Source organism: Dasypus novemcinctus, chromosome 3 (assembly GCF_030445035.2).
Source record: "Dasypus novemcinctus isolate mDasNov1 chromosome 3, mDasNov1.1.hap2, whole genome shotgun sequence".
Lineage (NCBI taxonomy): Eukaryota > Metazoa > Chordata > Mammalia > Cingulata > Dasypodidae > Dasypus > Dasypus novemcinctus.
In genome coordinates, this window is record NC_080675.1 from 113,533,891 (window position 1) to 113,558,037 (window position 24,147).

At 49.9% G+C, this 24,147-nt stretch overlaps 1 protein-coding gene across 3 annotated transcripts in view; it reads right to left on the minus strand.

Annotated features, from left to right (window-relative positions):
- Positions 1–23,509, minus strand: part of PLA2G4F (phospholipase A2 group IVF) — a 33,956-nt gene extending 10,447 nt beyond the window's left edge. For all 3 annotated transcript variants that reach the window (XM_058293997.2, XM_058293995.2, XM_058293994.2), the window contains exons 1-19: positions 23,321–23,509; positions 13,940–14,012; positions 13,279–13,415; positions 13,045–13,173; positions 12,546–12,586; positions 12,223–12,265; positions 11,721–11,787; positions 9,283–9,452; positions 9,019–9,132; positions 8,757–8,794; positions 8,356–8,491; positions 6,940–7,076; positions 6,517–6,727; positions 4,972–5,086; positions 3,845–3,982; positions 3,611–3,718; positions 2,162–2,356; positions 1,360–1,526; positions 196–382 (exon numbers count right to left, since the gene is read on the minus strand). In XM_058293997.2, the coding sequence (XP_058149980.1) occupies positions 196–382; positions 1,360–1,526; positions 2,162–2,356; positions 3,611–3,718; positions 3,845–3,982; positions 4,972–5,086; positions 6,517–6,727; positions 6,940–7,076; positions 8,356–8,491; positions 8,757–8,794; positions 9,019–9,132; positions 9,283–9,452; positions 11,721–11,787; positions 12,223–12,265; positions 12,546–12,586; positions 13,045–13,173; positions 13,279–13,415; positions 13,940–14,012; positions 23,321–23,431 (2,317 nt within the window). In that variant the 5' untranslated portion in view covers positions 23,432–23,509. The remainder of the gene's footprint in view (positions 1–195; positions 383–1,359; positions 1,527–2,161; positions 2,357–3,610; positions 3,719–3,844; positions 3,983–4,971; positions 5,087–6,516; positions 6,728–6,939; positions 7,077–8,355; positions 8,492–8,756; positions 8,795–9,018; positions 9,133–9,282; positions 9,453–11,720; positions 11,788–12,222; positions 12,266–12,545; positions 12,587–13,044; positions 13,174–13,278; positions 13,416–13,939; positions 14,013–23,320) is intronic.
- Between the last annotated feature and the right edge of the window lie 638 nt (positions 23,510–24,147).

Here is a 24,147-nt window from a genome sequence, read left to right on the forward strand (position 1 = left end):
GTCTGAACAGGTCCGAAGCCACCTTTGCCCCAGGACACGGGAACACCGCGGTCCAGGAAGCTGAGGCAGCCCCGGCCTGCGCAGGTGCTGCAGGAGGCGTGCTTGGGGGCATCGCCCAGGACCCCACTCTGTGAATGGCACCCCAGCACCACCCCAGGGCTCAGTGGGCCAGTCCCAGGGCTGGGGTTCCTTTACCTGGGGCCAGGTGTGTACGGAAGGTATGGTTGACAAGGGGGAAGTGCAGCACGATGGGTGAGCGGGGGTCCTCGGCCTCGGCAAACAAATAGCACTCACGGGGGTCCTCCAAGTCCTCAGGGTGCACCTCAATCTTGGGGAAGGGGATTCCTCGGTCCTGGCAGTACTTCTCTGTCGTCTGTAAGACCTGGGCAGGGGGCAAGCTCTGACCCTGCCTGCCCTGCCTCCTGGCCCTGACCCCTCCCACTGGGACTTGGCAGGGTGGGGGTCCGGGGAGGAAGGAGTCCTTGGCCCACACAGTGTCAGGCTTCAATGCCAGCTCTGCCTCCTACTAGGTGAGTGACTTCAGGCAGGCAGTGTGACCTTTCTGAGCCAATTTCCTCATTTGTAAAATAAATATGGGAATAACTATCCAGTGGGGTTATGGTGGTTAACAGTCATCACTGAGAAGCACCTGTATCACAGCATTCTCACCGTCATCCTCCCCATAACTTTCCCTTTTCTGACCCCTCCTTGCCCCCCATTTGGGGGCTGATCTCAATTTCACTAGGTTGAGACTAAATGATTATAGAATGTCAGCATCGAAAAAGACTTTATTGATCACCCAATCCCAGGCTCTCATTTGACCCAAGAGGAGGCAGAATTGGCCAAAGAGGGAAGGGCTGGGCCAACAGCTTGGCCAGAACCCCACGCTTTGGGTGGAACGCGTCTGCTACCCTGTAGTGGGCTCGGAGTTTGAGGGAGTCGTTGCTAGAGACCCCCGAAGGGATGCTGATGGTGCTGTTGTGACCATAATGACAAAGGGACAGCAGACTCAGACCCCAAACGAGCTGAGAATCCTACCACGAAAAGGCAGGGCCTAGAACAGAGGGTCTCCTGTTAACCAGGAGAGAAGACTCTCGAGGTCACTGTTTGGCCTCTTCTTCCCACTCTCTCCCTCCCGTAATCTCAGCAGTTCTCCTCCAACTGGGGAAAACCATCGCCGCCAACAGGCTCAGCGAGCACCGCACTCCTGCTCCCTGTTGGGGCCCCCAGATTAGGACCCAGGCCTTCTGAGAGGGGCCATCCCCAAATAGCCAGCCAGGCCCCCCGTAGAGACCTCCTCTCCTCCTGCTGCCCCTCCCCTCCTCTGTCCACTCATTTCGGGAGCCCCTTCCCCCTTACCTCAAAAGGGGCTTCCAAGGAGTAGTCAAAGGACAGAATGAGGTCCACAGCCCTCTGTGGCAGCAGAATCAGCGGGAACGGGGAGTTGATGGCAAACCCTCCGTCTACCAGGCACAGGCAGTCCCTCATGGGGGTGAGCTCGTTGGGGGAGGCATCCCGATGTCTGTCTGCAAGGTAGACAAATGCTTGCTGTCTGACAACAACCTGCCTCACTACCATTCTGAAAGCCCTCTGTATAGATGGGCAACCACCCCCTCCGCGGGTTCTCTTCAACCCCAACCCCAGTGAGCCAGGGGCACAGGCAGGAAGGGGCACCCCTGCTATGTAAAATAAAACGGTCCCCTACATTGGGCACTGCTGGGAGGGACCCCTCTCTGAGAAAGGATTTTCCAGAAGACAAAAACAATTGACTGCGGGGGCTTTCCAGGGAAATGCAATGGTGGAACACCCTGCAGAAAAGCAGGTAAGTAGCACCTGGGTAAATCAGGTTGGTTCCAGGAGAGAGAGCTTACCGGGTCGGACAAACCACACTAATCCATGTATACCTGCTCTCCACTCAGCAAGAACCCCCTGCATGTCAAGTGGAAACTTAACGTCAACCAGTCAGAGCATTTCCTCGCTTGCTTCCACATGAGCCTGTATAAGCTTCCCTTTTCCACTTCCTCGGCAGAGCTCCCTTCTACTTTCCAAATGGGAGGCCGCCCAGTTCAGGAATCACTCAAGAAAGCTGTGGGATCCTAAATTGCATGAATCGTTTTTCTTTTAACGCCCCCACCTGCCTCCAGCCCAGGATAGTCCCCACCTTTCCAGGCCACAAACTCCCTTCCAGCCGCGTAGTCCTTGTGGAGGTAGAGGCCCCGGGTGAAGTTAAAGTTCTCGGCAGAAGTAAAGCGGGAGGTGCATAAGTCCAGGACCACCTGGGAGAAGGACCCCTGAGGTGTGAAGAGCCGTGTTTGCAGCTGGGTGGGGTCCTGCCGCTGCAGCTTCTGGCAGTCGTCTAGGCGGGAGTGGGGAGCCCAGTCAAGTCCAGCAGGAAGGGGTGTCCTCCTCAGTCCAGCCCTTACAGCTCCCTCCCTCCCAGCCAGCCTCCCACTCTGACCTTGGCTTCACATACATAACAGAACTCCTTCAAATGACTTTTTCTTCCATGTGCCCCATGTTTTGAAAGTTGACAATGAAATTGCATTTATTAAAAAAGGTAATCACTTACAGAGCAGATGCTACAGGCCGAACACTGTGCTAGGCACGAGGGATGCAAAGGTGAATTAGACATGCCTTGGCTCTGCAGGCCATGTGCACATGGTTCCGGGGGCCACAGCGGCAGGCTCCTCAACCAGCCTTAGGGATGGCGTGGAACAGAGGGCCTCCAGCTAGAATGAGGGCTGAGCAGAATCTTAAAAACTAAGCAGGAGTTATCCAGGCATGAAGGGCGGGAAAGAGTTCCCATGCAGCTGGGATCTCTTAGACCATGTTAAGGACAAGTGGAAGGGGAGCCACTGAAGGGGTTTGGACAGTGATGAAACTGTATGGATAAAGCCCTGGGACTCCTCAGAGCCAAAAGAAACAAACATAAACCAAAGAAGGAGAACAACAACAAAACCCCTAATTTCTCTTTGAACTTGCTATTTGCAATCCCCATCAAAAGTGGCCAGCTCAGATAGCCAATCAAGCCCCTAGTTCATTACGTCTGACCCAATGCAAAATAAAACCCACGTGCCCTAAACCCACCCCTGTAAGACAGACAACCCCCCTCTGCGATCACTGGGAGTCAACCTAACTTCCTCCTTAGGGCTATAAAAATCTCTTGCCATCCCTAGAAGCTTGAGGCTACTTCCAGTTTTTGCAAGTGATCCAGCTTCCTTGCTGTAGCAAAACTTTTGGTGTCCCAGACAAAATACCATAATCTACAAACTTGATTCTGATTTGTCTTTCTACCACAGACTATCAAACAGACACCAGTGGTCCTGGACTGAGTTGATGGAATTTGAACCCAAAGCAGAGGACCACTAAGTGTGGCCTTTTCGCGGAACACTCACAGCTCCCACTGGGTTTTTTGATACACAGCCTCCCAGCCCCCCACTTCTCACTTACTGCCTTTATAGACCTTTGGTCATCGAGAGGCACTAAGCTAAGAGTCATTTCTTCAGGACTTCTCCAAACACAATGGGACAATTAAGTCCTTCACTAACCGCTCCCTCATTCTTCACATCTCTGCTGGAAAGTGGTATGGAATGGGGCTAGAGACCCTTACCTGTGATGTCTACACAGTCCCTGTGTGAGTCCAGGAAGCCGAGACCCGAGCCGCCGGTCTTCAGGAAGATTTCATCCAGGCTGGCGGCGAAGGCACTGCCCCACACACCTAAGGCCACGGGCAGGACCCCGGGCTCTTAGACCTCCTCCCAGCCTCTCCCTCCACCCCATTTAAGGGCCTGGCCAGCCTCCGTTAGGCACCCTGCCCCCTCGCCCCCCAGTCCTCCAGACATACCCTGCAGGTAGCAGAGCCGGGGCTCAGGCCGGAGCTTCAGCAGTCTCCCCATGAAGAACTCTGAGCCGAAGAGCTCGGTGGGGACATAAGCCCCATACTTGGGGAATCCAACCTCGTAGGGCGTGAACTCACACCATTCTGGGGGCCCGGAGTGAAAGGAAAGTCACCAAGGACCTCGCACCAGGACCCAAATGGTCCTGAACAGGAATCTTTGCCTTGCCAAGAGCAGGGGGCAGCAGCCCATTGGGCTCCAAGACCCCATTTTTGGCCACTGCCTATCATAACTGATCATAAATTAACAAATATGTTTCAGCCCACAAAATTGTATTTTAGGCACTTAATAACCCTCTGATATATTGCAATATAGTCTTGATGTAAAGCAGCCAGAAGCCGCCATCGGTGACTCACTGAACTGTAGCCTAGATGACTTGTTTCTTTAATGCTGACGCTATGTTTTATAACTACATAATCTTTACCTTGGAACTGAACAGTAACAAAACAACTTGTAACTGGTCCCACTTGTGTCCCCCTTATCTTGTTTGTAACCCTGACACCTGATACTCTTGTATGTAGCCCTCAATTTTTATTAACGAAATAACGTAAGTCAGCCCAGAACTGACCAAGCCCATTCCTACTGGAGTTAGCCCACCTGCCTTGTGCAACAGCCTAAACCTTAAACATGTGATCAATCTGCACATTCTCAGAGATTAGCCTATCTCTAGCTTTGTCATCTCAAACCACCCATTCATCAGGCTCAAAATGTCACTTTCTAGTCATGCAACAAATACGTCAGCTTGATGCCCATCTGCCATGTTCCCCACTATTGCACTGTTTTCCCTTCAGCCATCACAACCCAGCTCCCTTTATTTAATCCCATAAAAACTCTAAGACATCCTATTTGGGGAGACGGATTCGAGGGACTTCCCTCCTGTCTTTGTGAGGCTAGTCTTTTGCTGAATAAACTTTTGCTCTTCTCAAAATACTGATGTCACTTAATTGACTCCAGGGCACAGTGGGCAAGGACTTGCTTTTGAGCAACAAAACCATGAGCAAATAAGTTGACTTCTTCCAGCCTTCCTGCCAACCGTTGCCTCTACCTCCTTTCCAAATCTCCACAACCCAGGCACCTGCAAAGTCTTTGCCGCTGATGTTGGTGTGGACGTTGACACTGGCATAGATGGGGAAAGGGTTCTGACCCTGGCTGACTGCCTCCTGCTGGTCAGACAGCTTGGCAGGATTCTCCTGGGCAGGAAAGAAAGGAGGCAGCTTGACCTTTTAGGAGTTCCCTTTTCCCATCCCTGTGGCCAAAGGCCCAGCACTCTACCCAGGGTATGGTGGGGCCACAGGACAGACTTTGGGTTGCCAAGACCCGTGTTCTAGAGTCAGGTCTCTAAAGGACAAGCTGCACGGTGCTGCAGAGGGAAGGGAGACCACTATGGGTTTTGTGCAATTCCAGGGACCATGGCAACCCCCTCCCCCCATTCTTGCCCATTCAAGAAAGCATATTAGAGTGCAAGGGAGTCAGTGACGTTTTTAAGGGAATAACTGAAAATTCAGTCTAATTTATTTAAAATGTAAATTACTCAAAAACATGGATTCTTTACTTAGAAATGATTGGTCACTTGTGATATACATCCACAACTGACAGCCACCCAGCAGTGGGTCAGGTCCCCAAGGCTGAGGAAGAGCCTCAGCTCTGGATCCTCCTTTTCTAGCAGAGCACTGGCCTACAGCGCTGGGAGTGGCCACCAGGTGGTGAGGGTCACAGTGGTATTGGCCAATGAGTGGAATGGTCTGCCTCAGCAGTGTGCTGGAATCATGTGGGGCATTCTTCAAAACATACAACGTGGGAAGCAGACTTGGCCCAGTGGTTAGGGTGTCTGCCTATCACATGGAAGGTCCAAGGTTCAAACCCCGGGCCTCCTTGACCCGTGTGGAGCTGGCCCATGTGCAGTGCTGATGCGCGCAAGGAGTGCCCTGCCACGCAGGGGTGTCCCCCACACAGGGGAGCCCCATGCACAAGGAGTGCGCCCCATAAGGAGAGCTGCCCAGCACGAAAGAAAGTGCAGCCTGCCCAGGAATGGCGCCGCACACATGGAGAGCTGACCAACAAGATGACGCAACAAAAAGAAACGCAGATTCCCATGCCGCTGACAACAACAGAAGCAGATAAAAGAAGAACACGCAGCAAATAGACACAGAGAACAGACAACTGGGGCAGGGTGGGGGGGGGGAGAAGGGGAGAGAAATAGATAGATAGATGATAGATAGATAGATAGATAGATAGATAGATAGATAGATAGATAACATACAACGCTAGGCTCTACCGCTAACCAACTAAAATCAGTATCTCTAGGGTAGGTCCCAAACATGCATGGTTTTGAAAAGCTGTGCAGGGGATTCTGTTAATAATATGGAGACAAAGCTGAGAACAGCAGACCAGGCTCTCCTGTCCAGGGGTGAGGAGCAGATGAAGCTAGGAAAGGTGAAGTGACATCAGCCCATCTGGGATCTCACCCTTTCACCCCCACCCCACCACCCTCTCCCCCACCCCAGGGAAGGCCAGACTTTCAGGGCTAGCTTTGTAAATCTCAGATCTTAGCCCTGGGGCTAAGGCAGAACTAAGTGCTTAGGAGAGCAAGGGGGATGTTTACAGTCTGCTCTTCTCTTACCTCCTGATATAGGAAGTACTCGATGAGGAGGCCCCACAGGCCAATGAGGCCACTACTTTCTCGGACCCCCAGTTCCTGGGCATAGTATTGTAGCCGCTCTGTGGAGAGTGCGCCCTTCTTGCTGCTGCAGACCCTAGCCCCGGCCCGCTCCATGGGGCCCTGCAAGGCCACCTGGGACCAGGTTGGGTCCTTATAGATTGTGGAGATGCACCTGGAGGTAGAGGGAGTTCCTGTGAGTCAGCGGCAGGGAACGCAGGAAGGGCAGGGGAGCTGCAGGCCACCAGGGCTCCAGAAGTCTGTGGGGAGCCCTCCTCCCCTATCACTTCCACCCACTGCCCTACACCGGGACTCGGCCCCTCCTCAGGGTCATGCCCTGCCCTCCAGGGCTCTCCTTTGCTCTGCACCCAGTCTCAACTCACTTACCAGGTGGACCCGGAGACCCCGCTCAGGTAGGTCACAGTGTCCAAGAGGCCGAGCTCCTGTAGACCCGCCAGGCTGCCGTACAGAGAAGACATGGCTCGAGTTCCACCCCCGGAACCCAGCACGGCCACCACAGGCACCTGGGGCACAGTATTATTATTAATTAACTAAAGACCTTTTTATTAACGACAATAGCAACAACTACTACTGACAGTTTTTTGTGTGGAGGACAATTGTTCTAAGAACCTCACATGGATTATATCATTTAATCCTCAGAGCAAGCCAAGGAGGGCCACATTTTACAGATGAAGAAACTGAGGCAAAAGAAGTATAGATAATGTGCCCCAAGATCATATAGTAGAAAGTGATGAGCTAGGATCCAAACAATGCAGTCTGGCTCAAGAGATGGATTCAACCATTATCCTGGGAAGGGTACATGTCTGGGGTGGTTCATCCAAACCACCTAAAACAGGGTTTCTCAACCCCGGCACTATTGAGCCAGGTAATTCTTTGTTGTGAGGGGCTATCCTGTGCATTGTAGCATATTTAGCAGCATCCCTGACCACTACCCACAAGAGGCCAGTAACAAACCCCCATCCTCTGCACCCCAGTCATGACCATCAAAAGTGTCTCCAGGGGGGCAAAATCACCCTCAGTTGAGAACCACTGAACTAAAGTGACAAAGACCACCAAGCAGCCTGGACCTTCCCCAAGACATGCCAGCAGCTCAGATGTTAAGACTTCTTCAGGATTGGAGGTGCACAGTGGGGTCAGATGAGAAGCTTTTGAGCTGCTCAGCTTCTCCACGATGGTTTAGTTCATTTCGTTTCCTTGTCCGGGCCTCACTTTTTCTCCTATCTTGATAAAAGACTCCCTAACCACTTCTCGCAGAAGGCACGGCTCTTTCTGAGATCTGGATGAGACAGAGCTCCTGTGCACAGGGTCTGTGTCCTCCTTGCCAGCCATCTGCAGATGGAGCAAGGGCAGGACAGGCTCTCCTGTTTACTGAATGAGCCATCTGGGCTTGCTCACCTTGTTAGCACAGGACACAGGTTCCACACATCTTGAGTAAACATGCAGCCAGGAGGAAGCCACCGTCTTGTTCCTGCTTGACTCTAAGGTCCCTCAGAGTTGCCTTTCCTCTTGCCCCCCAGTCACAGCTCTGTTGTTCCCTGCCCAGAGGTTCCCATGATGCTCCACCTCCAAATCCCTTTGCCCACCCTTGGCAAAGTTACATACAGGACCCCGTCTCTCCTGATTGTGCCCATCAGCGGAGGCTAACAGGCCTGTCTTCTTCCCCCTCTGCTCCTCACTCTTCCTCCAGGCTCTCTGTCACCTCCTAACCACACAAGTCCTCTCAAGGGAAGAGGATGGATTTGGTCCCAGTGGTCCTGGAGTCTGGCTCTTCCAATTCCATACCTGACCATTTTCCGGAGCCTCACTCAATCCCAGCACCTTCTGCAGCGCCTTGGACACGACCTGCTTCCTCTTGTCCAGAAATTCCTGCTCTCCATCACAGAGGTCAAAGCCAAGGCGCAGGTCAAGGTCCCCAGAGCTGCCTCAGGTGGGTTCAGAAGGGGAAGGGTGGGGAGGGGAGAACTTGGTGACAATTCCATAGAGAAGATCCTCAGCCCAAGCCCATTTTTCAAAGGAGCACACCATACTCTGTGGAGCCCTCTAGAAAGATCCCAAAGGACTTCCCCCCGGAACAAAAATGGAGAGGGAAAGAGAAGAGGGGACAGGAGAGCAGAACACACTGGGGTATTTCCCACACTCCCAGCCACATCCCCAGAGGCCTTTGTCCTAAAGTCCCACCTCACCTCATTTCTGCCTTCACACTCAGAGCCACTTCCTGGCCCTGAAAGAGACAACAGCCCCTTCTCTGAGGACCTTTTTCCCAGGGAAACTGCTCTCCTGCCTTTCAACCCCTGCTGCTCTGTTAACTCTGGCCCAGAGGTAGGCACCATGGCTGAGTTCCAGGCTCACCTGATCTTGACTCCCTCAGGCCTTCCCCCAGATCTCTCTTGGTGATCACAGAGCTGGCCGGGTCCCCCCGCCCCCCACATGCAGGTAGAGCCTTACCTCCCCCAGGGCCACGAAGCGTTGTTCCTCCTGGCCTAAGGGCAGCGAGGAGAGCAGGATGCCCCCCTCGCTCAGCTTGCTGGTCTGAGCCTCCAGCTCAGCACTCAAGTTGTTCTGCAGATAAGAAAATACCTAAGCAGCTCTCCAGAGTGGAGGAAAAGCTGCCTCCAGGGTTACTCTAGACTGTTGCTCTAGGTGACCGATTCTATCATCCAGCCCTTTCCCACAGGACGTGACTGGCGCCGGGGCTATGGGCTCACTCACCTGCAGGACCGTGAGCTTCTCCCAGAGCTCCACATCCAGCCTGGAGCTGAGCACTGGATTCACATGGAAGGTAAAGGTGGATGGGAGGCCCGGCTCCACCGGACTCTGCAGGGGCAAGAGCTGTGGCTTCTCATAGGCGCCAGGCACTGCCAGCTGGACCTGTCTGTAGCCTGAGAGCATAGGGCCCAGGTGAGCGCTCAGGTGAGGGGGTGAGAGTGAGGTGTGATGTGTGGCTCATGATGATTGCACCTGGACAGCAACAACTCCTCCCTTTTCTTTACCCAGAAATGCCAGCTCCCATCACTCTCTGGCATTGGGACCATGATAAAGGCAACAAGAAGGACTCTTGGGGTACTATAACCTGCCCAGGTCAGAACTAGAAACTTGGGAGAAAGCGAGAAACACATAAATGCCTAGGGAAGGGGGGAAGACAGGGAGGGTAGACCTCAACTGTGAGCGGGGAGGAGAGGGTCCCTGCCCCGTAGCTTATGTGGCTGATTTAGAGATGATATTTAATTATATATGTATATGTATACATACAACTATGTAATATATAGTTATTTATAAGCTATATAACAGTATATAATATACAGTTAATTACTATATCATATATAATTAATTTAATAATCCTTGTATCTGGCCTTTGTTTCTAAAAAAAAGCTCAGCCCTCAAGAGAACTTAGAGGGTTTGCCGAGGAGGTAAAAGAAAGAGAGGGTTTCATGGGTACAGAGAGAATGCATGTCTTAGAGAGGAAGGGAAGAGCCAGCCCAGGCAGGAAGGTGAGTTCCAGGCTGGGAAGAGGCTAAGGGAGCCCTGTGCACCAAAGAGCAGCAGGGGAGCTGTCCTGCTTCCTACCAGCTTTCTGAGGAAAGAAGGAAGACCCTGTAGAGAAATGGCTGTGCGTGTCCTCAAGTGGAGCGACCGCAGCTTCACAAAAGATTCCCAGACCCCAAAAACAACATGGAAACAACAGAGACCCAAAGGCTATAGGGATGGAGATACCTCAGGGTCAAAGGTCCAGATGGGGCACTTCTCCCTAAGTGAGACCTTGAGACTTGACATAACCGTGGGTTGGGAGGGAATTATCTAAAATAAGGAAAGAGATTTATGGACTGAGATTGATATCATGTTGTGTTTAACAAAAGGGGCCCTGGAGTGTCACGGATTTGGGTTTTTCCTGGTTCTACCATGTATTGGCTGTGGGACCTGAGGCAAGTTACTTCTTGGAGACTTGGTCTCATGAATTAAAAAGGAGATAATACTGTAGTGAGCTGGCCCACGCGCAGTGCTGCCACGTGCAAGAAGTGCCGTGCCACGCAAGGGTGTCCCCCATGTAGGGGAGCCCCACACGCAAGGAGCGTGCCCTGTAAGGAGAGCCGCCCAGCGCGAAAGAAAGTGCAGCCTGCCCAGGAGTGGCACTGCACACACAGAGAGCTGACGCAGCAAGATGACGCAACAAAAAGAAACACAGATTCCCGGTGCCGCTGACAAGAATGCAAGCAGACACAGAAGAACACACAGTGAATGGACACAGAGAGCAGAAAACTGGGGGATGGGGAGGAAGGGGAGAGAAATAAATAAATAATAAATCTTTTTTTAAAAATTTAAAAAATAAAATAAAAAGGGGATAAAAATGAATCCATCTTGTGGGATTCTTATAAGGATTGAAAGTTAAAACATATGCAAAATATACTTAGCACAGCGCCTGAATCATAATGAGTGCTTGATGCAACCTGGGCAGGACTCATCCCAGAGGCCAGACTCTCTGCACTGGATGGGACCTTAGCTGTCACATAATCCCCTCCTAAGTGATTGTCCTCTGTGGTACTGCCTTGATGGACCCACTCCTTCACGTCTCCCTGTATTCTGGCTCTTTACCTTGTGACTTTTCAGCTTCTCCCTCTAAGAAGGCTAAGTATATTCCCTGTCCTCCAACTTTGGGTTTGGCCATGTGACTCACTTTGACCAATAAAAAGTTAGTGGCCTTGATGTGACTTGAAAGGCCCTTGCTCAATTGGGTTTGCTTTCTTTGTGCCTTTGCCTTGGCCCTGAAAACATGCCCAGGCTAGTCTGCTGGTGGCAGGAAGTAGATGAGAGACCCACAGAGCGGAGCCAGCTCATCCCAGCTGAGTCCAGCCTAGATTGGCCAACCCCCAGTAGACTGCCAGGTGTGTGGGCTAAATAAATGCTTCTTGTCACATGCCACTGAGATTTCGTAGTTGGTTGTTTAGAACAACAGTTTGAGCGATGCAGCCTCTATGCTTGAATGCTTCCAGGAACAGGAAATTCACTACCTCCAAGGACAATCCTTTCTATCCTTGGTCAGTCTTGAGGCATGAAAAATTCAAAACATACACGTCCCAGACCCACCTCCCTGAAATCAGCACCCCCAACCCCAAGGAGTGAGGGCAAGACACAAGGCCACCGACCAGACGTACCATACTCTCGGTGCGGGGCTGTCTCGTCTCCCCTGAGAGTGCCCTGGATTCTCAGGCAGGGCTGAACCTGAGGAGGGAGAGCCTGTGGATGGCAGCCAGCCCACAGGGACCCTCTCCATGCCCAAACCACGATGGAGACAGAGGGGAGGATCCGGGGCAGGGTCCAGGCAGTACCTTCCAAGGCCTGCCCCTTTAGGCTGGGGGCTTCTGCCCCAGGCCTCAAAGTTGCACCCAGCCCTCCTCGGAGAACCAGACGGGAAAGAGGGAGAGGTAAGAGCTGTGCATCCCGAGTAAAGTCCCAAGTAATAATGGGCTTTAGTAGTACCAACTACTAGATTTGTAGTTTACATCACTACAGGGTAGGAAAACCAGGTCCTGGGCTGTCCACCTGGGTGTGAGGCAAGCTTCCTGCCCCTCATCCCTGCAGGTGTCCTTCCAGCACATCTCCTCTCTGGCCCCTACCCCAGCCCCAAGGCAGCCCAAGCTCCTCTTTCCTACTCACCACCAGGACCCCATTGGTGATGACTTCGGAGGCAGGCTCCTGGCTGCAAAGGAGGAGGGGCTCATGGAGCATTCCTACCCCAACCTGGCATCTCCTAATGGCTGTCACTATAAAAATGTGACCAAAGTGACTAGAAGAGCTGGGGAGCGCGGCAGGGTTTGGGGGTGGGGACGGGCCTATCCTCCAGCGCTCAGAGGCTTCACGCCAGGCTGTCCCTTCTCGGGCCAGGCCTGCAAGGCCAGCGCAGGACGTGGTGCCCGGCAGTTGGGAGCAGCCATGACATTCCTCTCCATGGGTCTCAGATCAGGCTCCGCTGCACTCACCTCTTCTCCAGAACAAATTCCACTTGCAGCTCTTGTGAATCCTACATGGAGGGAACAGAGGAGCACCAGTATTCAAAGGACCCCAAAAACCTCGGGGACTGTCCCTTCCCCCAGCCTTGGTGTCCCTGTCCCCCGGCTCTGCTTGGCTCCAGGCACCAGAGAGGAGACTATAGCTGTGGCTTCTCCTGCCACTCTGCATGAACCTCCACACAGTTCCACACTCCCATTTACCAGAAATGTGCCGGGTGATGTTCTAGCCACCGAGGATGCAGCAGGGACCGAGAGAGACTAAAAGCCCTGCCCTCGTGGGGCTCACATTCTGGTTTCACGCGCGGAAGAAGCATGTGTGGGAACCCCTTGTGGGCCCAGTGGTGCAGGACAGGAGAGTGTCTGTCCTGAGGCGGGGCCTTGCTGTCCGGGAGCCCCCCGAGGGGCTCCCCTGCCCCGAGCCCCTCCCCCTTGAGCTTGGCTCGTCACTGGCACAGGGTAGGCGGCTCACCTGGCGGTCGAGCAGAAAGGTGTGCCTGTGGGGCTGGCCGGGCTGGAGGTGCCTCAGGTCAAACAGGACCCGGGAGAGCTTGTTGCTGACCAGGACATCCTTGTCATAGAGGGTAAGCTCCAGGACGTTCTGGAAACAGGGGAGGAGGGAGGTGGGAGCCCCCGGCAGGGCAGGAGGTAGGTAGCCCGAGGAGGCCCTTTCCCTCCCCAGCCCCGGCCCCACGCTGGCCCTCACCTTCACAGCACCATGGATCTGGTAGTGAAAGGTCTCGTTCCACTCGGGGTCACTGCAGTTGGCCACTGTCCTCGTCTGGGTGGGGCTGGGGGATGCCGTGGGCAGCCACAATTGCACATAGCAGTCGGCTTTGGACACTGCAGGTGGGGCAGGGAGGGGTCCTCAGCCTCACGCTCTTGTTGAAAGGTTTCTCGAGGAGGAGACGGGTGGGAGAGGAAGGAGCAGTGGAGGGGAGGGGGGCTGCCCTCGTGGTGGGGACACGGAGAGAAAGCTGCTGGTGTCCTGTGACACTTCCCATCCAACTGAACAAAGTCAGGCAGCCCGCAGCAGCCAGCTGCAAAAGAACGGATGGCCGCACAGGCCATTGAGGAATTGCCAGGAACTATCTGATTGGGGCAGAAACTGTCTGAAATCGGCCCTGGAGAGCAGGGTTGACTTGTGGTGAGAGAGGGGCCTGGCACTCACCCAGGCTCACGCCACGCCACTTCTCAGCCTTGCAGGAGTCCGGAGCCTCTCCCAGCCTGGCCCCCTGCCCTGCCTCACCAGGGTGCCTCCTTCCACACCCAGCACCAGCCGCTACAACACATTCACACACTCACACGCACATTAGGCCAGACCCAGGGAAAACGGGCGCCTAAGAGTGGGGATGGGGGTGACTCACACAGGTCTGTGCCCCGGATGTTTCTGGCCCTCAGCACCTTCACCTGGAGGTCATAGTATGGGTGGGTTTCCCGCTGAAACAGAAACAGTAGAGCTCCAGAGACTCAGTTCAGGAAGCGGCCGGTGGGGCTGATCTCCCTGCAGTGGCACCCAGCTCAGGCTTCCCCCCGCCCCAGGAGAGGGGTACAGGGGTGCTGATGTAGCTGCACAGGGACTGGGACCCCTTGGCAGGCCCCAGGCTTTGGGAGGTCAGCACCCTGATGACCAGCCTGGGCCCTGGAATCAGTGAAGCCTGGGTTCAAATCCAGACTCTGCCATCAGTCTTGGGCAGGTTAATTTCCTTTTACTTTAATTTCCCATCTAGAACATCAAGATTATATTGGTAACCTCATAGGGCTGTGGTGAGGTTTAAAAGAAAATTTGTACGAAGGGCCTGGCAATACGTGTGGCCATTATTTTTTTTTCACCTTTTTTTTTTTTAACACTTTTAAAATTAAAGTTAATAGATCACAAAGAACGTTACATTAAAAAACATGAGGGGAGCGGACTTGGCCCAGTGGTTAGGGTGTCCGCCTACCACATGGGAGGTCTGCAGTTCAAACCCCGGGCCTCCTTGACCCATATGCAGCTGGCCCATGCGCAGTGCTGATACGCGCAAGGAGTGCCATGCCACGCAGGGGTGTCCCCCGCATAGAGAAGCCCCACATGCAAGGAGTGCGCCCCGTAAGGAGAGCTGCCCAACGTGAAAGAAAGTGCAGCCTGCCCAGGAATGGCGCCACACATGGAGAGCGGACACAACAAGATGACGCAATGAAAAGAAACACAGATTCCCGTGCCGCTGACAACAGAAGCTGACAAAGAAGATGCAGCAAATAGACACAGAGAACAGACAACCGGGGGGGGGGGGGGGGGGAAAGGGGAGAGAAATAAATAAATGAATCTTAAAAAAAAACAAAAAACCATGAGGTTCCCATATAACCCACTCTCCACCCCCACCCTCATCATTTTTCTAAATTGTGTTTTTTTGAAGATATACGTGTCTCAAAAAACATTACATTAAAAAACGTAAGAGGTTTCCATATTACTAATTATTGTTATTAATCACAAACTCGCAGCTCCTCTCAGGCTACGGTGCCTCCACTCTCCCTGGAGGCTGAGAGCTCCGTGAGGGCTGGAGTAGCGTGCTTAAGGAGGTTAACGTTGAAAGAGAAGGCTGTGGCCCACCCTCCCACGAGGCCCCTGACAAGGGGGAAGACCCAGGGGGCTGCAGGCCCATGGAGGAGTCACCCAGCTCCTACTGGTTTGCCAAGCCACTAAGGAGGCTGAGGCTTGGGCTCCGGAGAGATAAAACATGGGATTGCAGCTCCCCAGAGTGAAACTAGCCCCTCAAAATTCCCACGAGCGCCTACCTTCTTTCCCCAGTGGACTCTACAGCCAAGCTAGCGCATCCTTGGCAAAACCAACCCACCCAATGTGGCGAACCAGGCTGTCTCTGTAAGGGCCTATCAGCTCGGCTGAGATAGCTAACTCTGGCTGCTGGAAAAGCCTAGAGCGAGCTGGCACCATCGTAGGAAGCCTTGTAAGGTGTGTAGTACCCAGGAAAATTTGTTGAATACTCAAGGGGATAAAAGCAACTGCAATGTTCAGAACATAGCCTGCTTGAAACACACAATGAGACATTCAATCATGAGCTGTACTAGGTTAGCTGTGCTTATGAATAACCAGGAAAATAGATTCATGAGTTATGATTTCATTGTTAATTCTGCACCAAGGTGAGAACAAGAGAAATATATACTGGGAGAAAAACTAATAATGGGAGCTTCTTCTTTAAGCATACAGCTGCATGGATGTGTGTCCTTTCTTCATGCGTCTGAGTCTTGCTGGACAAGACTCTTCCCACTTCTGAACCCCAACAAGTGACACCTGAACAGGGACCTGACACATCAACGGGGACAAGGAGGGATACTGACCACGATCTTACATTCCTGGTAAGGGGAGCAAGACAATTCACATCCACGACCTGTTGTAATTACGGGAGCACAGTTACTAAGGAATAGTCAAAATTTCTTAAGGTTTTGCAGCAGCTACTCAAAGCTGCCAGAGCTAAGATAGCACAGGAGCAACTTGTGTCTTTTTTCCAGTGTCTCTTTGATTATTGTCCTTGATTCCCAATGAGGGGAGCCTAGATTTGCGAGACTGGAAAAAGGTGGGTGAGAACTTGAATTATCATCATGAAGCAGGACAGGTTATGGTTGAGCATTTAGCTCTCTGGGGCTTAATTAAATCTGCGCTTGAGCCAGTACAATTGGATTCAGATCCTGAACCATGTGAGCCTTTACTGGCACCTTGGGCCCCTGAGGCTTCCAAAGAAGTACTTGGGAAAACCTATGTGCTTGAGAGAGATATCTCTAAGTGCGATCAAAATTTTGTTCCCCAAATGCAAAAATGTTTAAAAGAAGCCTTTAAGGAGAGTGATATATCAGCCAGTTTGTATCCAGTAGTATTAAATCCTCAACAGCCTGTTCATGAGCCCCTTCCTTATAACGTTTTTAAAGAATCAAAAAGGGGAAGCAGGTTTGGCTTAACTGATAGAGCGTCTGCCTACCACATGGGAGGTCCGGGGTTCAAACCCAGGGCTTCCTGACCTGTATGGAGCTGACCCATCCTCAGTGCTGATGGGTGCAAGGAGTGCTGTGCCACACAGGGGTGTCCCCTGGGTAGGGAAGCCCCGTAAGGGATGCACCCCACAAGGAGAGCCGTCCTGTGCAAAAAAAGTGCAGCCTGCCCAGGAGTGGCACCACACACATGGAGAGCTGATGCAGCAAAATGATGCAAGAAAAAGAGACACAGATACCAGATGATGCTGACAAGAATGCAAGCAGATACAGAAGAATATACAGCAAATGGACAGAGAGCAGACAACGAGGTGTGGGGGGAAAGGGAGAGGAATAAATTTAAAAAAATAAATCTTAAAAAAAAAAAGCAGGAGTGTAAAAAAATAAATAAATAAAAAATAAAGAATTAAAAAGGAGTATGAAAGACAACGGAATCCACTCCCCCCTATACAGAGGGACTCTGCAGATGCTCATGCTATGATACCAGTAGATTGGAAAATGTTGGTCCGCGCTCTCACTATGCCGGCTCAGTACAGCATTTGGCTAACTAAATATTGTGAACGAGTTAAAGCGCAGCATATTCAAAATCTTAATCACCAGATTCCTGTTACTGTCAAAGCTCTTCTTGATATAGGCCAATTTGCTAATCCTCAGGCTCAGGCTCAAGCGGATTAGAGGTTGTTTACTCATTGTTATGAAATTGCTCAAAAAACATGGAAAGCTGTACCAAAAGGTAAATGCCCTAAGAAATCTTTTGCCTCCATTAGACAGGGTGCCCATGAACCTTATATGGATTTCATAGATCTTCTTAAAGAGGCTATTGAGGGAAGCGGTCTTGGCCCAGTGGTTAGGGCGTCCACCTACCACATGGGAGGTCCACGGTTCAAACCCTGGGCCACCTTGACCTGTGTGGAGCTGGCCCATGTGCAGTGCTGATGCGCACAAGGAGTGCCCTGCCACGCGGGGGTGTCCCCCGCGTAGGGGAGCCCCACGTGCAAGGAGTGCACCCCGTAAGGAGAGCTGCCCAGCACAAAAGAAAGTGCAGCCTGCCTAAGAATGGCACCGCCCACACGGAGAGCTGACACTACAAGATGATGCAACAACAAAAAAAGAAAACACAGATTCCCATGCCGCTGACAACAGAAGCAGACAAAGAAAAACATGCAGCAAATAGACACAGAGAACAGGGGGCGGGGCGGGGGGAAGGGGAGAGAAATAAATAAATAAATCTTAAAAAAAAAGAGGCTATTGATAGGCAAATAGATAATACTCAGGCTGCTGATACAGTTGCTTATGCAATTAGCTTATGAAAATGCTAATGCTGGTTGTTAATAGGTTCTGTTACCTACCAAATCCACTGCAATTGCCATAGAAGATTATCTGAAAGCTTGTCAAAATGTGGGTACTGAGATCCATAAAGCAAAAGTTCTTGCTGCTCTTATTAATACCAATGTCACTTGTTTTAAATGTGGAAAAAGAGGACATATTCAGAGGAATTGTACTGTTAAAATTTCTTCTCCCTCTGAACATTTGCCTACTCAAGTTCATCCTAAATGTGAAAAAGGAAGGCATTGGGCTCATCGATGCAAATCCAGATTTGACAGTCAAGGGCAGCCCCTATCAGGAAACGCCCAGAGGAGCAGGGCTCCCAATGCTCCCAAAACATGCCAGAGCTCACCTCAGGCATTTTGGGAAATGTCCGGTCTTCAATCTCTGACCTTAGAGCCAGCACCCAAGGAAGTGCCAGACTTGACCTTTGCTCCACCCAAGAAATAATTTTAGAAGAACAGAATAAAATTGAATTGGCTCCAACAGGTGTTTGGGGCCCTCTACCCGAAAATACCTTTGGTCTTCTTGGAGGACAATCCAGTACTGCTATTAACGGGCTCACTGTTCACCCGGGTGTTATTGATGACGATTATACAGGAGAAATAAAAATTATGCTTAGTTCTAATGTGTTTCATATTGTTCCAAAGGGGCGGTGTATCATGTGACTTTTGCTGTTTCCTATACCTCCTATCAAATCAGAATCTAAAGATCATGCTGGGGACTTTGGCAGTACCACTGTTCCACAATTTTGGACTCAAGCCCTACAGCAAAATAAACCTATGCTAACAATAGCCATAAATGGAATAGAGTCTCCTGGGCTAGTTGCCATGGGAGCTGATGCATCGGTTATTTCAGAGTCCTTTTGGCCATCTGCCTGGCCTAAAGAATCCTGCTCCTTTCCTTTGCAAGGAATCGGAGGCTCAACTGGGCCAGAGGGACAGCAACGACATTTTCAACCTTATGTTGTCCCCATCCCTATTAATGTGTGGGGAAGAAACTTACTATCCCAATGGAATGCCAAAGTTACCATTCCACATTTTTGATGATGGTCACTGATTTTTTGTTTAGCTCCTCTGCCCCTTACATGGATCTCTAACAAGCTAGTATGGGTTGATCAGTGGCCTTTATCAGAGGAGAAACTTTATCATCCACATCAACTGGTGAAAGAACAATTAGCCTTTGCTCACCTAGAAGTGTCCCACAGTCCCTGGAACACTGCTATTTTTGTTATTCCAAAAAAAATCTGGAAAATGAAGACTTATTCATGATCTTAGACAAATTAACAAAATTATTCAACCCATGGGAGCCTTGCAACCAGACCTCCCTAACCCTGCTTTAATCCCCGAAAATTGACCTTTAATTATTATTGCCTTGAAAGATTGTTTCTTTACTATTTCCTCAGCTGTGCAAGACGCCCCTGGGTTTGCTTTTTCCTTGCCAGCTATTAACAATGCTTCTCCCATGCAGACATATCAATGGACTGTGCTTCCTCAAGGTGTGGTTAACAATCCTACCATTTGTCAATATCTACTTCATCAAATTTTATAGCCTACTTGTGAAAAATATCCAAAAGTTATTCTCTGTCATTGTATGGATGATATTTTACTTGCAGCTGATACAGAAAAGAGCTTACAGGGAAACGGACTTTGGCCCAGTGGTTAGGGCGTCCGTTTACCATATGGGAGGTCCGCGGTTCAAACCCCGGGCCTCCTTGACCCGTGTGGAGCTGGCCATGCGCAGTGCTGATGCACGCAAGGAGTGCCTTGCCACGCAAGGGTGTCCCCCGCGTGGGGGAGCCCCACGTGCAAGGAGTGCGCCGGTGAGGAAAGCCGCCCAGCGTGAAAAGAAAGAGCAGCCTGCCCAGGAATGGCGCCGCCCACACTTCCCGTGCCGCTGACGACAACAGAAGCGGACAAAGAAACAAGACGCAGCAAATAGACACCAAGAACAGACAACCAGGGGAGGGGGGGAAATTAAAATAAAAATAAGTAAATAAATCTTAAAAAAAAAAAAAGAAAAGAGCTTACAGACTCTTCTACATGAAGTCCTTCACATCATCCAAATTAATGGGATACTTATTAGTCAAAACAAAATTCAGAGAGTTAAATCGTGGCAATATTTAGGTTATATTTTAGCCATCAGAGATGTGCGGCTTTCAGCCTTTAAGTTAACCATTCCTTCTGAACTTTAAATGATTTGCAGCATATTTTAGGAGTCATAAACTGTATAAGACCCACATCAGGTATTCTTATGTATCAACTACAACATCTGTTTAACACCCTTAAGAGAGATACAAATCTGACTTCCAAATGTGCGCTAACTGCTGAAGCCAAAGCTGAATTGGACTTGGTGTCACAAGCCATCTCACAAAGATATTTACATCGTCTTAACCCTGACTTCCCGATACATTTTTTCTGTCTTTTTACACCACATTCTCCAACAGGATTGATAGGCCAACTGACTCCAGCACTTTGTATTCTCGAGTGGGTTTATTTATCCCACACCCCAAAGAAATCACTTACTCCATTCGTTCAACTTGTTGACTCCTTGATCATAAAGGGATGGAATCGCTGCTTGCAAGTGGAGAGGAATCTTGATCATTATTCATTCCCTTTAGCACCTCACAGTTTGATGCATTGCTACAGCATTCTCATGACTTTCAAATTGCTTTAGTAGTTTCCTACGGAAATGTTAACTTCTCCCTTCCTGCTGATAAATCTCTCCAGTACCTATATACCTTACCCTTTACTCTCCCTACTATTATTTCTCATCAGCCAAGTCCTCACGCTATCCCTGTTTTTGTCAAGGGATCTGGAAAAACTGGTAAAGCTGCTATTACCTGGAAACGCCTGAAGGCTGGCAATCATTTACCTCACAGGGCTAATCATCCACTCAAAAGGCTGGTCATCCTGTCCTTATATTTCTCTTCACAGCCTCTAAATATTGTTAACGACTCTGCTTATACCATGTATGTAGTTCACACTATTCAAACTGCACTTATTAAATCTTCAGATGACAAAGTTTTACACATGCTTTTCCTTACCCTCCAACCTCTTTTAGATGCTTGAATTAATCCTGTTTATATTGCTCACATCCGTTCTCACACTTCTCTACCGGGACCATTGTCAGGGGGGAATGCCAAAGCTGATCACTTAGTCATGACTTCTACACTTGTTTTTCAACAGGCTAGTTTATCTCATGATTTCTTTCACCAGAATGCCAGAGCTCTCATGAAAGTTTCATTTGTCCCTTGCTCAAGCTAAACAAATTGTCCACAACTGTGCTGATTGCTAAGCTGTTACTTCACCACAACCTGCACCGGCTGTTAACCTACGCGGTTTACAACCTAATGAATTACGGCAGATGGATGTGACTCACTGCCCCTCATTTGGTTGACTGAAGTATATTCATGTTACTATCGATTCATTCTCACATTATTTATTTCCTTCTTTACACATTGGAGAACGCCCTTTTCACCTGCGTTCACATCTTCTTCAAGCTTTTTCCGTCATGGGACAGCCCCACACTTTAAAAACTGATAATGGTCCTGCTTATACTTCACAAGCTCTTCAGTGTTTCTTACAAGATTGGAATATTCAGCATATTAACTGGCATTCCTCATAATCCACAGGGACAAGCTATTGTAGAATGTTCACACCATCTTCTAAAAACATATCTTAAAAAACAAAAGGGGGAATATGGATCTCCCCCCACGGGACTAGTTACAGAAAGTCTTATATACTTTAAATTTTTAAAATTGTGATGCTCTTTCCCATTCTGCAGTAGAAAGGCATTTTTCTAGCTCCTCACGTCCTCATTCATATCTGCTGGTTTGGTATAAGGATCCTAACTTGGTCCTGAATGGCAGGGACCCGTCTCTCTTACTACATGGGGACAGGGGTATGCTTGTGTTTCTACTTCTACAGGAATCCACTGGCCGCCAGCCTGAAACGTAAAGCCATATCATGGACCTCTCCGAGCTGGGTCTCCGACCTCCCACCTGCAAACTGGAGATGATTATGACCCCGGATTACCTGGATTTGAAGTTTATGTAAAGAATATTACTTACCATACTTTTCCTGTTAATAAAACCCCTGGATGGAGTGGAGCCTGTAGTGGCAGTCTTATCAGTTCAATTGCTTAACCCTCTAAAGTCTCCATGGCATCCAAACCTTTGGAGACTGGAATTACCTTTTTTTCCTAGAGAACATTGGATTGCACAATATACTAAGGGTACTGTGGCCTGTCCCAACAATCCTCAATGCAATGCCACTATTGTAGCTAAAGTTTCCATAGATTCTGTTACTGTTTGTACAACCCATCCTTATGTGTACCTTGCAGCTACCAATCACTCCCTGACCTTTGAAGAAACTGTTTATACCATCACACTTAAACGTCCAATATACTATTTAAGTTACTTGACTCATCACAATGTTACCGCTTTAAATATTACTTGTTTATTCTTCAACAACAGGCACAACAGTGGGTACCCATTAAGCTCACATGTGAATGGCAACCCCCCAGGACTTTCCTTACTGACTGAAGCTTTTGACAAATTTACGAGTGAAGTGCTTCCTTGGCACACTGATAGCTGCCATAATCTCCATTGTAACTATTTCTGCGCCAGCTGCTACTACTGCTGTTGCTCTAACTACTTCAATTCAAACTGCTGAAGAATTAGATTCATTTATGGACAATGTAACCAATGAACTATTAATTCACATGAATATAGATAGCGAAATCATGTCTAGATTAGGTGCTTTAGAAGCTGCTGTTATGTGGATAGGACAACGACAAGCTTTAGCAGTGCGAATTAGGTTGTCTTGTAATTGAAACTTTTCTCATATTTGTGTAACCTCCCCTTCACAAGATTTATTGAGTGAAACCTGGCAGACTGTCCAGCATAATCTTAATACTGCTTTTGCCCATAATGCATCACAAGAGCTAGCATTACTACAAACCTATTTGTCTCATAATCGCCGTGAACATAGTCAAAGATATTAATGTGATTACATCTGTGTTGCAACGCTTCTCCCCTTCCAATTGGCTTCCTCATCTTAATATACACAATAGGATACGATCTGTTTTTATTATATTAGTGATTGCAGCTGTTCTTTATGCTACCAATTTGTAAAGAAAAGGTCAAATGATATATTTCTTATGTTTTTATCTAAAAAACAAAAAAGGGGGAAATGTGGTGAACCACCTGCAAGTGCCACACCACCTCGCCCTCCATTTCCTAACTGGGAGGGTTATTTTCAAGAGCCAAAGATTTCATTGATGTCTCTAATTTAAACTCTGCAAGATCTGTCTGGAACAGATAGGTCCCACCCCAGATCAAAACTCAGCTCCCGGGGCTGGCCTCAGTCCTCACAGGGAACCGGGTCTCCCAGGACTTCTCCAATCCACACCCCCCAGGTAAACCTCAGGTACTTTACCCGCCAGTGCCTTCGCTGAGGTCCCCTCTTCTCTCTCTTCTGCAGCAGGACTGCGCCCAGGAGGGGCAGCCCCTTGCCCACCAGCCACCCTGGCCAGAGCACTCGGAGCATGGCTGGCAGCCCCGTTTCTGGCAGGGAGCCCCACCTGCTTCCCAGAGCTGCCCTGCTCTCTGGTTGCACTCCCTGCAGCTCAGGTCTGACAGGTAGTGTTGAGGTGTGGCAGGTAGAGGCGGGCTGCTCGGGTGTGGGCTCAAGGCTGGGTGACCTGCTAGAGCTGGAGGTGGGGTCTCAAGGGATGGCAGCCTAATATCCTCAGCAGGAAGCAGCTGGATCCCTCTCCAAGAGGAAAAGGAACTAGCATTCTGGTTCCCAAACCCAGCTGCCTGGTTATCATTTGAGCTGTTTTTTAAAAATATATTTACTTGAGTCTTGCCCCCAGATAGTCTGATTTTGTGGATGTGGGTGGAACGCAGGTATTTCCATTACCAGCAAGGACTCTAGATGATGCTGACAGAGCCAGGCCATTCAACAACGATGGATCAGAAAAAGGCCTAAAGCCACTTTTCAAGTCTTACCTTCTCCATGGCTGTTAATCAGAGGCATGGAAATCTCTGGTTCGGAGTTTTATCTGGACTCAAAGCTCTTTGTAATCTGTTAGGCTCCATCATTTCATTCCCACTCACTCACCGAGAACCCACTATATCCCAGATCTGTGCTAGACCCTGGAACACGAAGGTGAGGAAGGCCCATCTGTATCCTGAAGAAACTGACAGGCTTGTGGCCCTTGGTGGTTTCTGCCGGACCTTCTTCCTGCCTGATCCAGTGGC